We start from the raw sequence: 17,255 nt of genomic DNA, 5'->3' as shown, positions 1-17,255 counted from the left end.
ATGACATATCGGTTTATTTTAACGTATTTTATTCAACCTTGTGTGAACGCACAATAAAATGCATTTAATACATGTAATATCATCTGTTCATGTGAAAATGTTCATAACTCAGTACTTTTACTGCAGTAAATCTGTGGTACATGTACTGGAGTATTCTTTTTCTACTTATAATAGTAATAAAAATAATGTCAAATCCATTCTATCTCTATTTTACATTGATTTTTTTTTTTTACTGTTGAAAATAAACTGAAATTACACTTGTGAATTTTAATTTAATGCAACAAATGAACAAAACACATTCACTTTAATCGCTGTGAGAAATCTGTCAAAGTAGGGGTGTCAAAGTCATTAGTTCAGGGGCCACATACAGCCCAAAATGCCCTGAAGTGGGTTGGATCATTAAAATAACAACAACTGTTGGGGCGACTTTTAAAAAACAATGTCGCCGAGAGGCTAAGCGAGGGAAAAAATCTTTATCTGCCGGACACGCTGCTAAACAATAAAAAAAGGGAAAGTGAGCTCCAGAGTAATGTTCATACGTTTATTAAAGGTAAAATACGAACAGTGAAATAATCCAGTAATATTTAAAAAACACCCAAGACAGTATACTTTGGCAGCGGTCAGCAAAAGTATGACCTTCGCCCCTCACCCCCTCAGTTCATTCATTCAAACAGGTAAAACAGCTGATTTTACTACGTCGGTGACATAAGTACCACCCTCACATAACTCCTCCCCAGATGTGACAAAGAAAATATTATCTGGCACTTACAATAACAAATAAACAATATCAATTCAAAAATTTGTATGTCTAACTTCTATGTTTCAGAGAGGGGAAAAAAGTAAAATTATATTATTGAAATGTTTACATCTACAAACTATCCTTTAAAAAAATGTGAAAAACATGAACAAATTGAAATTTATTAAGAAAAAAGTGCAATTTTAACAATTATTCCATTATTTGGCTTCAGCTTCTCTTTTCACATGTACATTATAACTTACAGATCACAGTGGATCTACAAATACACACAAAACATTTAATAACAGGCAGAATATTTGTACAATTACACTGAATACTCTAAGGACACTTCAGGTTGTTCATATTTGTTCAGGTTCACATTTTTGTAACATTTTTGGTTTTTTTTTTTTTTTTTTTTTTTAACAATAAAAACAGAATAATTTATGGTTTTCATGATTACAGTTTATGATGATAGTATTTGACTGGTCTGCCCCACTTTAGATCAAACTGACCTAACATTATTTTAACATCCTTGATTGTTAATATCTTCAGTGTAATTTTTGTATTTCAATAATTCATCCCATGAGCCGGATTAGACCCTTCGGCGGGCTGCTTTTGGCCCCCGGGCCGCATGTTTGACACCCCTGCTCAAATGGTTGCTTTTAATGGAGGTTTTTTCGGAGTTTCCACTAGAGGGGTGTCTGCTGACTTTTGTGCAACGTCTACTTGTCAGATTTTACGTCTGGTCTGGAAACATCCAACATGATTCCAGTCATATACAAGACTAAAGAAAAAAAATACACATTCACAGTTTACAAGTTTATTTACACGTGATAAAAATGTATAAAGCATACAAAATATTCAGATTCAGTTCAACTGGAAAAGTTGATGTCGTTGAACTGGAACCCGAGTGAAAGAGTTAAACCATGCATGTTCACAGTGTTCTAGAAAAACAAACAGAAAATACAGATCCATCATCCTCAAACACATTAAACACATTAGAGACAATGTGTTGGTTTACTCAGTTAATTTGAATTCTGTGGTGAAAACACACAAACAGATAAACCAAAAGTTCAACCTTTAAAAGTAGAAAATGAACCACTGTGACCCATCGCTCACCTCATCTGTAAAGGATGACCTTTAACCTTCAGCTCAGTGACCACAGATAAAAGTCAGATTAAACTACAGTTTCATTGTACCCTTTTTCTCCAGATGATGCATTCAGATGCAGTCGGTGACTCAGACGTCTGTCTTCACAGCATCCACCAAGAAGCTGAGCTCGTTGCACAGCGTCTCGTACCGATACGCCATCCGGATCTGGGCCACGTTGGTTCTACGGATGTCGTTTCCCTCCGGTCCGTCCTGGAGGTAGTTTGAACCCAGGAAGTGTTTCTTTTCCTGGAGGCGAGAAAATGTTATTTCACCAAGTCTAATTTATCCACTTTATACACAAATATTCTTGTTCCTTCAATGGCAGCTCACCACTCCCAATGTGTGTGTGGGGTGCTCCTGTGATGCTACGTATTTAATGCTAATGGCTAATGCTGGGTGCTGTGCATGTGCATTATGGGTAAAATGCAGTGACCAAATTATCCTATGGGGATAGTAAAGGGAGTTAAGCATTGACCCAGTGTTTTTCAACCTTGGAAATTTCTAGTAATTGATTAAAAAAAAAAAAAAACAAATACAATTTTTAATGATTCAATATATTTCATTAAAATTAAAACACCACACACTTTTCGTAATAAAAAATAAAGTTCAAATAAAATGCAGGATATAATATCTGAGAGAGCACATCTTGATTGACCCGATCATGTGATCACATGTGTTACTACGCTTCAACCTGCCCAAACAGAAAACTGGACCGAACAGAGAACAGAAAGATTTCTTCGCCCCGCTAAGACATCTCCAAAAGAAACTGAGAAGCAGACACCAAAAAGGCGCATTATATACACTAGCAGCATTGTACCTTTGGTGCCATTGTACGATAGCATGAGAGGCTAAAATCACCCAGAATGCCTCACAACATTTGAATACGGACATAAAATTGTGCTTAGTAGATAATCAGGTAATGTTTGTATTCATTTGGTGAGTTTGGCAGCAATCGGGCCTGTGAAGGCTGAGGAAAACCCGTACAAACGCCCTCCTGTGCTGCAACATGGGGACACGGGACAGACACAGAACATGTATTATAGTAGGATTACATAGCCTAAATGTCATCTAAAATTTATGGTTACTTGCAACATAGTATAGAAAACTATTACATGATCAAAAACAAATTAATTTTAGCAAAAAAAAATGTCTGTTTTGAATGTCTGGGGTCGCCAGAAGTTTGTGGTGTTAAAATTGGGTCACCAGCCAGAAAAGGTTGGAACCCCTGACTTTACCTTTATTTAACCCCATACCCTAAAAAACCCAAACCCTGACAAAGTGACACCAGTCGACTGTGAACATCTGTTTTTGTTTTTCAGACCAGGGCACAGACACTGATCCTGGTTCTGTGGATCGGTGTCAGATCGGTGTGAAACGAACCCAAACGCTGGACCAAACCTGTGTTATACTGTATTCTACCACCAGGTGGTGTATTCCACTCAGCAAAAGAGAAGAAATGAGACTACTAAAGCCCATCAAAGTGCAGTGACTCCAGTCCACCTGGTGGCAGTAATGAGCCTCTAAAGCACCAGTAAACAGCCTGTGTTGTGTCATCCTCATGTCGGCCATGTTGCCACATCTGTGAAGTTTTAGTCTCTGGTGTCGCCACAAAAAATCCCGTGAACTACACAAACACAGCGTGCACCGTGACAACGTTCTCCGCCATCTGTTGGAACGTGATTGTCCTCCAGCTCCAGTAAATCAAACCCATGTGTCTGTATTTGTTAATGAATACAGTTAAGTTCATCACCCCGTCATGTACGTCACTGATGCTAAAATACGCTTAGCGGCGTGACTCCATCACCATCAGGACACAAAACTACCCAAATAAATGAAACTGGTTTCAGTTCTTGACTGGACCGGGTCAGTACCTGATGGGAGAGTCCGCTTTGCAGAACGCTGTTCCTGGCGATTTCACACAGGTCACATGTGCTGAGCTTCCACAGCTGAGCGGCGATGGCGTACTCCTCCATCAGCGCCTCCTGAAACAGGCCACGCCCACATTCATCAACCAGTACATCTACATCAGTGGATTATTGTGATTTTTATGGAACTTTCAGCTGTCCAACGTCTTATTCTTAATTTCATACATTTTACTTTTACTTTGATGATTAATAAACTAAAAACTCTGCAAATTTGACCAGAAGGGAAAAATAAAGTGAGTTTTACAGTAAAACATAAAACAAACTAAAAACTGAAACCAAACTAAAAGTAAATTCTTGATCTTGTATAATTTTATTGTTCATTTAATCAAAGATCTGCTATTTTATAAAATGACAGATCATTCACTTCACCAATGACGTTACCAGTTCACTTCCTGTCTCCTGAGTGGGCGTGGTCAGAGGTGATGAGGATGTTGTGTGGACAAATGTAGATCAATAATATGAAACTAATATCACACATATTCCTGATTATGAACACTATTCTAATTTTATCATTGACTTTATTTTCCTGATCATCTTTTCCTCGTGTAGATGAGGTTTGAACTGAATTCATCGACACAAACTCAAGGTTCGTTTTGTCCTGATTTGAAAATGTCGTTTTATGTCCATTCATTACTCAGCCTTAAATTTAATGGATTCAACTTGTATGTGTTTTTTGGGTGAAATAATCAGTTGAAATTTATACATCACGTTCCCTTTTCAGTTTTGGAATGAATGGGACAGGATCTAAAGGGGCGGGGCTTGTAGAAACCATGTGACACTGAAACAGGAAGTGAACCCTCATGTTCTAAAGTGTCTTTGGTTGAATCTATAATAAACCACGTGTCTGAAGGAGCAGCTTGAAACTGTACTAAGAAAACCCTGTCCTGCCACATGTAATTATCATCATCTGGTTGAGGTCCTCGTGGTTCTGGTTCTATTTGTGATTGCGGTTCTGACCTTGGTGTAGTGGAACTGCATGGGGTCATCGGTGGACAGCGACACACACAGGCCTTTGTGGAGGAACTCTCTGAGTGGGTTCTTGGAGTACTGCAGGAACAGGCTGTTGTTGCTCAGCGGAGACATGGCGATTGGGATCTGGGCCAGGTAGTACAGGTACTGGAGAACCGGACTCTGAGGAATACAGGGACACGTCAGCCAGGTGGAGTTCTGAATGCGTGGGTCTGCACTTCTGAACCTGGTGTGCATTCTGGACTGACCTTCTTCAGGTTGAGGCCGTGGGAGATGTTGTCTGCGGTGAGGAACGCCGACACCAGGTGGGTGATGGAACCAGCTTCTCCACAGTGAGGACGGAACTGGAACGTGTTCAGGCCTCGTTCCCTGGTGATGCATCAGTGGGATGATGAAAACGAATCAAAGATGGAAACAGATGAAGGACCATCAGGAAACGAATCATGAAGAAGATTAAACACCATCAGATACTGATCACAACAAATAAACAAAATATCATCAAAATTAAAATGAAAATAAAGATGGAGGATCACCTGAAGAATTCTTATAATAATAATGGATTAGATTTATGTAGCGCTTTTCTATGAACGCATACTCAAAGCGCGTACAGAGGATCCATTATTCCTTCGCTCTCACTTTCTCCCTCTGGTGGTGGTAAACTACATTTGTAGACTGATGGAAGCGTGGCTGCCAGTCCACGCCTACGGCCCCTCCGACCACCACCACACAGTCACACACATTCATACAACAGTGTGAGTAGCAGCACTGGAGGCAAGGAGGGTGAAGTGTCTTGCCCAAGGACACAACAGCACATGGACAGAGCAGGATTCGAACCACCAACCCTTCAGTTATTGGATGACCTACTCTACCATCTGAGCCATGGCCACCCCCCATTCTTCCATCATGATGAGGACGATGATGATGACGATTTGAGGACCATGATGCTGGTGTATGTGTAGAACAGGTGGTAGGGGTACAGGGGGTTGTGGTCGTGGTCTTGTCATGTTGTGGTTGCGTGCGGACATACCTACGCAGGTTGTTGAGGACTAAGATGTTGGCGTACATGTAGAACAGATAGTAGGTGTATGGCGGGTTGTGATCGTGTTATGGTTGCGGTCATATCATAGTTGTGGTCTTGTCATGTGGTTGCGGTCACCTGCAGACGTACCTGCGAAGGTTGTTGAGGACCATGATGTTGGCGTACATGTAGAACAGGTAGTAGGTGTATGGCGGGTTGTTGTCCGTCGTCCACTCCTCTGGTGTGGGGCTTTTGTAGGAGAACAGGTGGTCGCTGTGTTTGGACTCGTCGTCCACACTGTCGAACCCTGTGACCTGTTTTAGGTCAGATCAGATTTTACCACCGTGGATCAGAGATGTTTAATTACATGTATGGAGGTCGTTTGTACTGCATTAATAGTTAACTGTGTGTTCTCTGATGGTTGATTCTGTTCAGGTTCCTGAGGTCAAAATTGTTTTTTCTAAAATGTTGGAGATGTTTCATCCCAGTGTTTTACTGGAATTAACCAGTGCTGGGACAACGCGACCTCGACTAACACAGCTCCATGTCATCACAGTTTGGACAGATTTAAAGATTTCTTTAGTTATTTCCAGATTATGGCTCTCATGGACACGGTACTCACATATTTGAGGAACACATGGACGGCCTTGTGCTTCTGTGGATTCACTGTGGCCTCAAACAGTGGCAGGAAGATGTTCTCCAACATCTTGGCGAAGTTTGGGACCAACTTCTTTGACCTAAAGACGTCACTGAGAGCCAAAGGGTTAATAAATATCTATCTATCTATCTATCTATCTATCTATATATATATATATATATATATATATATATATATATATATATATATATATCATGGTTTAGTTAATAGATATTTTAAGGAATTACAGTAGATTTTGTTAAAAGCTTTGGTCAACACTATCACTGGAATATTACTTATTTCTTCATTTATTTTCTGTTTGATTAACTCAGTCTGTAGATAAACTGTAGATTAACTCACTAGAGCCGTGGGACCTGGATGATCCACCTCATGTTTGGCGAGTGCACCTTATGCTCGATGAACCACGTGGCCAATCCCTCCCATTCGCTGGTCGAGCGTCCGTAGATGGACAGACGAGGTTCGGCGTGTTGGTATTTACTGTCCTCCAGCTCTTTGGCCACTTCCTGAAACACAACAAACCCACAGAATGTTTGAGAACTGATGAGTATCTGCAGAACTTCAGATCAGATGAACTGAGATGTGTCTCTAACCTCCATGTGGACCAGTTCAAGATACTGATGAATCTGAAAACAGTTTGGTGGAGTTGAAGTCAGACCCTTTTTACCTTAATGAGTCGTGCAAAGTATTCTCCTCTGATGTAGTTGTCGGTTTTCAGGTAAATCTCTCGTAGTTCACTTGCTCCCACCGGGTTGTACTTGGAGTTGAACTTGTCGAAGCGATGAAATGTTTGTCTTCCCTGTGAAAAGAAATGTAAAGTGGATTTTGTATTCCACCAAAGACTGTGAGCGTTGGTTTGAGTCTGCCCATAAACCTGGTGAGGGTTAGTCTAACAGAATTACTCTGATGTTTCTTACAGCGTGAACATCCAGTGAGTCCACAGTAAGGTCATATGGGTCCATGCTGAGCTTGTGGAACACCTCCTTCAGCGTCATCTTCTGGCCGTTCTTTTCCAGAACCACACGGTCCTCCTCCGTCTGGTATGTGGACTTTATGAACTTCAGCAGATGTTTCTGGTTCATGCAGGCAGCAGCGTGGATGTGGGTGTCCACCTGTGATTGACACATGGGAACAGAGTGTGTTTAGATGGACCGCCTCCAGGTCCTCCATAAACCCAGGAAGTGGACTCAGTCCAAGACTGGAACACAGATGGCTTCATTTTAATTTCATAGTTAATTAATCTGTAGATTCTTCTGTCGATTAACTGATGAGTTGTTTAATTCCTGAAGCTCACTTTAATGAAGTTAAAGGTCTTGTTTAACTTCTTTACACACGATGGGGTAGGACAGAAACCAGAGGTGTAGGTGAAACTTCATCAGAACCTTGACCTGGTTGAACAGTCTGATTGTAATAGAACAGTTTCATGAACATTCAGTGGATTCCTGACCTTCCTGACATTGTAGAAGTCTCTGTGTGGGACGCCCTTCAGCTCCTTCAGCTCCGCCATTTCATTCAGCATCTCATGGAGGTAGAACTTGGACTCCAGGAAGGTCAGCCGCCGGTGGCAGTACGTCTTCCTGAAAACAACCACCAGAGTCAGGCAAGGTGGAAAGAGGTCAAAGGTTAGGGTCAGGGTTCTATGTACATGCATCGGTTTGTTGGCAATCATGGTGAAGATGGGTCTTGGGGTTAGGGTTGGGGGTTCTGTGGGTTGGGGTTTCGTTTGTGGACAGGGTTCTGTGTACATACGTGGGTCCATCGGCGATCATAGCGAGGACATGGCTGAGGTCAACTGCGAATGTCTCGAGGTCGGGGTAGGGGAGGCTGTGCGGTCGCTGCTCTCTGAGAGCATCGGCGTCGTCATAGACGTGGACGATACCATCCTTCATCTGCAGATGGAAGTTCAGGTTGTCAGGAATCCCCTCCATAGAGTAGGGGTCCTCACCCTCATGAGGGTATGGCAAGATGTCTGCAAGAACGCAATGACAAAACACAATACAATGACACAACAACACAACGGTGTCTCACCAAACATCCATTCATATCAGTCCAGGTTTTAATTCATAGTTTTTTGGAGGTTGTTTTGGTTTCAGTGTTTTTCTGATCTGCTGTTGAGGTGATCTAATGTCACGTGTCTAAATCCAGTAAAACATGAGCGTATCTAATCAAATGAGACTAAAAAATACCAACAAAAATTATGAAAATGGATAAATTTTCTTCTTGTTAAATATTTCCATTGAGTCATTTTCTTCTTCTTTTGCCTTTTTAAATAATTTCAAACCACAAAGGTCCATTTCTCCAACGTTCAGATGAAATCAAACACCAGCCTTTAACCTGTGATATAATAATAATATCTGACATTATCAGTACAGTTGGACATGATGGGATTGGACCAGGACATCTTTACCTGGCAGGACCTCGTCCTCCACCTTCCACTTCTCATTCCGGGCCTCGCTGAGGAACCGGGCCGTGGTTCTGGTGAAGCGGTGGTACGCCAGCCGTGAATACTTCTCTCGGATCAGAAGAGCCTTGAGCAAACTCTGGGCCGCCTGCTCATAGTCCTCCACAGTGACCTGGAACCAGACCAGGAGGGGTTAAACAGAACTAGAACCAGAACTAGGTTCAGATCAGCAACAGAAGATCAAAGAGTCTGCTAAATGTTCTTAAGTCCTGGACCAAACCTTAGTCCTGGTTTGGCCTTGCTGGTCTGATTCTTTAGGTCATTGAAATGTACAAGAAATCCAGTATCTGAGTTAAAATACTTTACATTATCTTATATACTTTTATTCCAAAGACAAATAAATACAATAAAAACTATACGTTTTCAACAAGGATGAATTGATGTATCGACGTGGTGAACAAACTGCCATCCGCTGCCAGACGTGTCTGTAGATTTGCAATTTACAGATCTGCAAAATGTAGATGTGATGTGGACTCACCCCTGCACAGTAATCTCCACTAATGGTGACCCTCTGGAATTCTGGGGAAGCCATGGCCAGACCTGGTTCTGGTGTGACTGGGGAGAGCATTGGAGAAACCACCGACAGACACCATTCAGGAGGAATCTGCAGCGATACTGACTGCGAACGCTTCAGCATCAGGTTCTTCTTCCTACAGAAACAAGATGGACACAATAAGACTCAACTGGACCTAGTCCCATGGACCCCATGGACTTGATCCCATGGATCTGATCCCATGGACCTGGTCCCATGCCTGCGCCTCACCTGTTCACCGACTCCTGGCAGTGGAGCTGGGCCATCTCCTTCTGCAGGGCTCGTTCTCGGTCCTCATGGAGGCCGATGGGACAGTCCTCTGGGACTGTGAACAGCGCCATGGCGTCCTTTGTGTCCTCCTCCTTCAGCGCTGACGCGTACACCTTCTCCGCCAGCTTACACATCTTCTCATCCACCTCACTCATCGACATTTTGGGGAAATGCCTCGGCATCTCTGAAAGAACAAGAAGGTGGAGAGTTACTGGAGAAGAAGCACTCAATAAACCCCACCACAGTGCATCATGGGAACTCTGACCACGATGGGAGGTAGAAGTCTGTCAGCGCGGGTCAAGGACATGTTTATAGACATGATGGACGATGCCTGCGTCTCTTCATTATGTTAATTTGATCCATTTTTTGCTTCAGGGTTCGCCTTCTACAAACATGTTTGTTTTGGTGGTTCTAGTCCAGTCATCATCTCCTCATGTTGACGTGTTGGGTTTCGTCTCATAAATGACGGCACGTTAAGGAAACACAACATTATGTTTGTGTTTGTAAAAGCAGACGTCGGTGCTGAAACGACCACGAGCTGCTGGACTCGTCTGGTCTTAAATCATCCAGTAAACACAGCTCCGGTGTCGACTCCAGTTTCAGGCCTGGATGTGTGTTCTGTTGACGTGTTCTGTTGACCCGCTGGATTGTACAGTAAACAGAGTGGATGGCGGCGTGACCTTTGACCCCAGAGGCACGGGAACTGCTGGGTCTGGGTTAACGCTACATTTTTATGGGAAATATTTAGTTGTTTAACATGAGAACGTTCCGGTCCTGTGCGTCCACAGATCAACATTATTACTGCAGTTTCCAACTATGTCTTTAAATGGACTGAAGGTCCGTTATTCTGTGGGAAAGTCCTGTTTATGATTCAAGTCCTATTTTTACATCATTGACGCTCAGTGAATTCAGTCGATGAATTGTCTGATTTCAGTCTCTGTTTTATTCAGGTTGTGTTTGAGTTTTTCTACATTTACTTTTTGCACATATTATGTTGAACGTCTTGATGGAACTTTGTTTTGCTGTTCACTGTTTTTTTAACACTGTTTCTATATTTCCTTCATTTTTTGCTGTTTTATATTTTCCGTCCATGTGTAGGTCACAGATGTTTGTCGGTTTCATCGTCCTCTTAGTGTCGCAGACTTTGGAATATTCACGTATCGTCGCTGTTACTATTAATATCAACGCTGTAGATTGCGGGTCACTGGGCCAGATCCAGCATGAAACCATTCTGGTATTTAATCCACATCGAGTCCAGTGCCAAGGACATGAAACTCAATCTGTGTAAGATCTGAGTTCAGGGTTTGTCAGCCTTGAAGATGACCCTATTAACACTTGGCACCATTTCCTGGAGGGTGAGGTGTTTTCCTGGCTCTGTTTCTAGAACTTCATGTTATAATTTTGGACTCGTGTTCCAATATTTAGAACAATTAGTTTGGACTTGTATTCCAGTATTTAGATCGGACCGTTTGGACTCGTGTTCCAGTATTTAGACCAGATCGTCCAGCTTATTTAACAGTGTAAATCATCTTGTAGATATGAAGTCTGAGTTTTTTGTATATGGTTGTTAAATCAATGGGTTTTTACCTCTAAAGATTTAACATTTTCTGTCCTCTGTTCTTCCATTTTAACATTTTTACACTATATACATTTTTAACAGCAGATAGTGAATGTTCCGTAAAGTCACATCTATGATTAAATGGTAGATTAGTTTTATTGTTGTGGAATTTTATTTTAGATTTACTGTTCTGTTTCTATGAAATAATACATTTCAATATAATGTCATGTTACAGAACATTTACTGTTTCTTTGTAATTTATTTAATGGAAATGTAAGATTCTGTCAAATCCAACGGAAACCAAATGAGTGAATAAATGTTATGTCTTCATGTGATGAGATGTCCATTGAATTAATACAAGAAACAAACAAAACAACATTACAAACAACAGGTTCAATGACGTATCAGATGATTCAGCTTCAGCTCCAAGTCCTGAATCTGCAGCTCAGGTAGAACAGGACCAGGTTCTGATGGGTCTGTTAAAGTCCAGTCTGCAGTACCAGGACCAGAGGAGGTCCAGGGGGTTTATGTAACAGACGGACCGGCGCTTCAAATTAAACCACAATCAATAAACTAATCAAATCAAGCGTCTAATCAAGCGTTTCATTTCGGTTTCACGTGTCAGTTTCCGTCACGTACGATGAGCTACTGAGCACGTGCAGACTGTCCAACGCAACAGCTGATCAGCCACGCCATGACCCTGACCCACATTCTCGCAGTTGGAGAAACCTGATCCAGGATCAGTGTTCTGGGAAAACGAGGGGGCGTGGCCAATGTGCACATGAACACGAATAACCAGTTGCTCAGTTCAACGTTTATTATTGAATTATTTCAGATTTAAATATTATTAACTTTAACATAACTGTTAAGCTGGAACAAAATGATAAATGTCAAATTTGAATGTATTTTTTATTTTTTATTATTTATGATTTTAATCCATTATTTTTTCACTACATGAAATGAAAACAATTATCTGTCATATGATTAGAGAAACACAATCATAATTAACAGAATTAACATGAAACAAACAGGTTAGATTCTGAAGTTTTGTCTCCACATGAATAATCAAGATTTTGTTTTATTGACGTTGGTTTAATCAGATTAATTCAACGTTATTTTCAAGCCCTGGTTTTAGTTTCTAATGGTTTATTTAGATGATAGTAGTTTGTCTGATGAATCAAATTGTGACAAAGTATTGTTTTTTCAAAACTCCATCATTTAGACACAAAAACATTCATTCATTGGGTTTAGTTTGGTCTGGTTTGATCCAGTTGGTTTTGTCCAGTTTGGTTTGGTCCACCAGGTCTTACCTTCTGCACTGATCTGGGTCATTCTTGCGTCAGAGTCCGTCCTCGCTGTTTATCTGAGTCTTATCTTGGTCAGTCAGGAGGTCTCTGTGGACCTGAACTCTATAGACCTGGATCCTGTAGTCCTGGACTCTGTAGGTCTGGACTCTGCAGGTCTGGATTCTGTAGATCTGGACTTTCTAGGTCTGGACTCTGTAGAGGTCTCTGTAGATCTGGATTCTGTATATCTGGACCCTGTAGGTCTCTTCAGGTCTATGTAGACCTGGACTGTGTGGATGTAGTCTCTGCTGCTCTAGGCTCTGTAGGACTGTGTGGATGTGGTCTCTGCTGGTCTAGGCTCTGTAGGACTGTGTGGATGTGGTCTCTGCTGGTCTAGGCTCTGTAGGACTGTGTGGATGTGGTCTCTGCTGGTCTAGGCTCTGTAGGACTGTGTGGATGTGGTCTCTGCTGCTCTAAGCTCTGTAGGACTGTGTGGATGTGGTCTCTGCTGGTCTAGACTCTGCAAGACTCGGTAGATCTGGTCTCTGTGAATGTGGTCTCTGCTGGACCAGACTCTGTGTTTGGGTTCTGGAGGCTCCGCCCCCTGTTTACCTCCTCCAATGCAGCTCCCCATCACTGTCGTCTTGTGTGTCTATCGTCTCTATTTTGGGATGTTTGAGGGCGTCATGGTAACAGCAGCTGTCGTGGAGGGCGGGGCCTCACACCGGCGTAAACATGTGTGAACATATGGACAAAGATCTGACGCCGTCTAAAGCATCTAAAGCATCACAGAGACGTGTTTACCAGATATTATTAGAACTCACATCCACAGCAGAAACTAGAATCAAACTAAGTCCAACAGCGTGTGTTGGTCTTTAACTGTAGTTTTATCTCTGAAACAGTAGGAAGTGTCATTTTAACAACACAAAACCACACACAGTCAGTAAACAGGAAGTGCGGGTATTCTGTGGAAAGTAAACTCACCAGTCATAGGAAGTTAGTTTTGTTCAGTTAAGAATCAGTCAGTTACTGTAGTTTACTTTACTAGTCTAGTGAGGTTTAAGTCTGATTCCTTTAGTCTCTAGTGTTGGTTTAATGTAACCTGCACAATACTGTAGAAATAAGGACATGAAATAAAACTTCACTTGTTTTTCTCAGATTGTTGATAATAGTGATGTGTGTTTTTCTTTTATATAATAGATGATCATCTGCATATGAGAATGTTTGGGGTTTTATGTCTGATCTGTGCAAACTGTGTTATGTTTAAGGCGAATTTACAGGCCAATAATCCCTGTTTCTGTCAAACACCTGGTTCAGTGAAGAGTCAGTGTGAGTCTGATGTTCTGGTTCTGGTCTAGATTGTGGGTCAGATTTTCACAGATGCTTTAGAGTTAAAAACCTTTGGATTCATGGTAAAACTCGAATGAATGAATGAACTAGGTCAGAGTCACAGATGGACATACAGTTAGGACATGTGGACGAGTGTTGACTTCACAAACACACACTGGAATAATACACACACACACAAACACACACACACACACACACACACACACACACACTCAGGACAAACACTGGGATAATATGGCTCAACATGATGCACAAACAACAACACAAAGCGTCACACGCAAAAACACATAAATACACACAAACACATGCAAATACACACACTAAACACACACAAACCACAGCAAAATACAGGGAAACTGGAACTGGTCTGGATGGAACTGTCGCTGCAGGAACCTTATCGTTTGATCCAGACTAGATCAGTTCAGGGACAAACCAAAGCCCTGATGATGATGATGATGTGATGGTTAATACTTGGATGAAGGTGAACATGTGTGAAGTGAAACTGTGCAGATGTAGATGGTTTTTCCTTCGAGTTCTGTAACAGCTGTCACAGCAAGATAACACTGTGAGAAGGTTCTAAAAATAGAGAACACTCAACATTCCTCAGATGTCTGGAGGGCTGCTGTCTCAGTTCATCAGGACTTTACTGACGTTAAAGACGTTGGTTTTTTGTTTTTTACTGACTCACCTTTTCCAAAACATGGCATCGACTGCTGCTTATGCAGCGGCGTCTCTGTCCTCCTCATCCTCACCTGGAACCAACAAAACAAACCTCAGTTAGAAACCGTCAAACTCTGACATGGTTCTGTAGGTTGAACATCTAACACGTCACATGTGGTTCCTCAGGTCCTGATGTGGTCCACGATTAGCTGGAGCTGCATCCGAGCAGAAACATCTCTGTAAACAGTTTCCTTCCGTTAACCTCCAGGAGATGAAACACTTCTACCTACATCCTGTCTGTACTTGGCGTTGATTTGGAAAGGTTATACACAAAGCTTTCCCTAGTCATAATATTCTGTGAATTAATGGTTTCGCCTCCTCAGAAGTCATGTGACTGAAGCTGGGTTTTGTCCAATAGTTTTCCTTCTGATTGTTACTTGTTTTTCTGAGTTATATTTAATACATGGAGGCATAATAAAGGTTAAATACAGTAAAGTAGAACCAGGAAGCATCTGGTTCAATGTGGTACTGATGTTCCAGACTCTGACCAGCAGGGTCAGTCTGGTACCAGAACCCATTTAGAACCAGAACCATCATGGAACCATTTCTATGTATCCCCAGACTGAATCAGTCTCTGAATAAAGTGTAAAGCTCAGTGTTTCCACATCTGTATTATGGAATAATCAAGTTTTATTAAAACTCAAACTCATACAGGGGTTGGACAAAATAATGGAAACACCTTCACCTCAAGATGATAATGCCCCAATCCATACAGCTAGAATTGTTAAAGAATGGCATGAGGAACATTCTAATGAAGTTGAGCATCTCGTATGGCCGGCACAGTCCCCAGACCTCAACATTATTGAGCATTTATGGTCAGTTTTAGAGATTCAAGTAAGACGTCGATTTCCACCGCCATCGTCTCTAAAAGAGTTGGAGGGTATTCTAACTGAAGAATGGCTTAAAAATCCTTTGGAAACAATTCACAAGTTGTATGAATCAATACCTCAGAGAATTGAGGCTGTAATTGCCACAAAAGGCGGACCTACACCATATTAAATTATATTTTGTTGATGTTTTAAGGTGTTTCCATTATTTTGTCCAACCCCTGTAGATACTTATTTTAACAGTGGATGAAATAACACTGTCCTATAATGTTGACATGCTGTGTCAGCTGATAGTTTACATTTTAGCTCTGTTAGCTTAGCTCTGTTAGCTTAGCTCTGTTTTTAGAGTGAAAACAGCCACAGTAAAACCACCAATCACCTCTGTTTTCTGTTTGGTTTGTGATGTCAATAACTGAACTAAAGATCTGTTTGAATCACACAAACAAGGTCACAACTGTCACAGTTTATTCTGAACCGCGGATCAACAAACAGCAACTTAGCCATGATAAGAACATCCCATAATACCTGTTTACCTTCATAAACCTCAGAATCAAAACTCCCCTCTGGAGAACAAACACTGACATTTACCATCCAACTCCATTCCTCACATTTACAGCTGAGTCCAGTGGAGAAAACAGTGACTGTAGGTTTGTCGCTTCTGTTCTTTGACTGACAGTTGTTTCTTTCTGGTTCTCATCCTTAGAGTGACTCACTACTCCCTCTAGTGGTCACAAATCAGGCCCATCAATGGAAATAAATTCCTTTCATATCTGTTCAATCCAATACATCGGCATCTTTGGAATGACTTCACAGATATTTAATATAAACACTATGAGGAGGATTTCAGGTGATTTTTAATTATTTTAAAGTGTAAGTACAACTTCTAGACCCTTTTTAAGTAGCACTACTCAGACTGGCAGTTTGCTGCTCAGTTTCATGGTTGATGCTGTGGTTTCAGAGTTTCCTGTTGTGTCATGTTTTTGTTTTTGTTTTTTTTTACATGTGATGTAGCATCATGTAGCAACAGGATTTGTGCAGACAGTGAATGAATAAATGAGCTGTGGTTGGTTCAACAACTGCAGAGATACCTCAGATCTGCAGGTTCGAACCCAGTGTTGGACGTGCATTTGGTACCTGGGCCTTCAGTGGGGACTTAATCCACTTCTTAATATTACCACTATGACATTACAATTATAGAAACCATCAATACTTTTTGTTTAAAAACCACAAAATAACAAGGCATTGTGGTATTGAGGGTGAATGCCTTTATTACTAAAGCTGTAAACCCAATTAAGACAACTCCAAACCTCTACACTACAAACACAACTGTACCATGTACGCACATCATCTGGAGCAGCTCACAATCAATATTTATCTAATAACTGGACAAAAATATACAACATTTAAATCAAAACCATCAGTCTACTCACCAGAGATGCACATTACTCACTGACCCTGTCACACAGATGATCTGTGTCTTATAACGCCAAAGCACAGTATCTGCAAAAATTCCAAACTGAGAAAAACTGCTTTTTGTGTTTTTCTCCAAGCCTGAGCTATATATATATATATATATTTATTTATTTATTTATTTATTTATTTATTTATTTATTTATACACATACACACACACATATATATACACACACACACACAGTACAGGCCAAAAGTTTGGACACACCTTCTCATTCTTCACATTTTCTTTATTTTCATGACTATTTTCATTGTAGATTCTCACTGAAGGCATCAAAACTATGAATGAACACATGTGGAATTATGTACTTAACAAAAAAGTGT

General features: G+C 41.1%; 1 protein-coding gene across 1 annotated transcript in view; it reads right to left on the bottom strand.

Annotated features, from left to right (window-relative positions):
* Window positions 1–1,090: 1,090 nt before the first annotated feature.
* The window catches only part of ampd3b (adenosine monophosphate deaminase 3b), a 24,698-nt gene continuing 8,533 nt past the window's right edge, over window positions 1,091–17,255 (bottom strand). The window contains exons 2-16 of the mRNA XM_030136644.1: window positions 14,601–14,664; window positions 9,680–9,902; window positions 9,395–9,566; window positions 8,863–9,028; window positions 8,205–8,424; window positions 7,903–8,032; window positions 7,373–7,567; window positions 7,123–7,254; window positions 6,798–6,961; window positions 6,423–6,549; window positions 5,951–6,114; window positions 5,031–5,151; window positions 4,771–4,944; window positions 3,760–3,870; window positions 1,091–2,134 (exon numbers count right to left, since the gene is read on the bottom strand). Coding sequence (XP_029992504.1) covers window positions 1,976–2,134; window positions 3,760–3,870; window positions 4,771–4,944; window positions 5,031–5,151; window positions 5,951–6,114; window positions 6,423–6,549; window positions 6,798–6,961; window positions 7,123–7,254; window positions 7,373–7,567; window positions 7,903–8,032; window positions 8,205–8,424; window positions 8,863–9,028; window positions 9,395–9,566; window positions 9,680–9,902; window positions 14,601–14,658 — 2,316 coding nt within the window. The 5' untranslated portion in view covers window positions 14,659–14,664 and the 3' untranslated portion in view covers window positions 1,091–1,975. The remainder of the gene's footprint in view (window positions 2,135–3,759; window positions 3,871–4,770; window positions 4,945–5,030; window positions 5,152–5,950; window positions 6,115–6,422; window positions 6,550–6,797; window positions 6,962–7,122; window positions 7,255–7,372; window positions 7,568–7,902; window positions 8,033–8,204; window positions 8,425–8,862; window positions 9,029–9,394; window positions 9,567–9,679; window positions 9,903–14,600; window positions 14,665–17,255) is intronic.

Source organism: Sphaeramia orbicularis, chromosome 6 (assembly GCF_902148855.1).
Source record: "Sphaeramia orbicularis chromosome 6, fSphaOr1.1, whole genome shotgun sequence".
In the NCBI taxonomy this organism is placed as follows: domain Eukaryota; kingdom Metazoa; phylum Chordata; class Actinopteri; order Kurtiformes; family Apogonidae; genus Sphaeramia; species Sphaeramia orbicularis.
The sequence above is the reverse complement of the archived record's forward strand: the minus strand, read 5'-3'. Positions and strand labels throughout refer to the sequence as shown.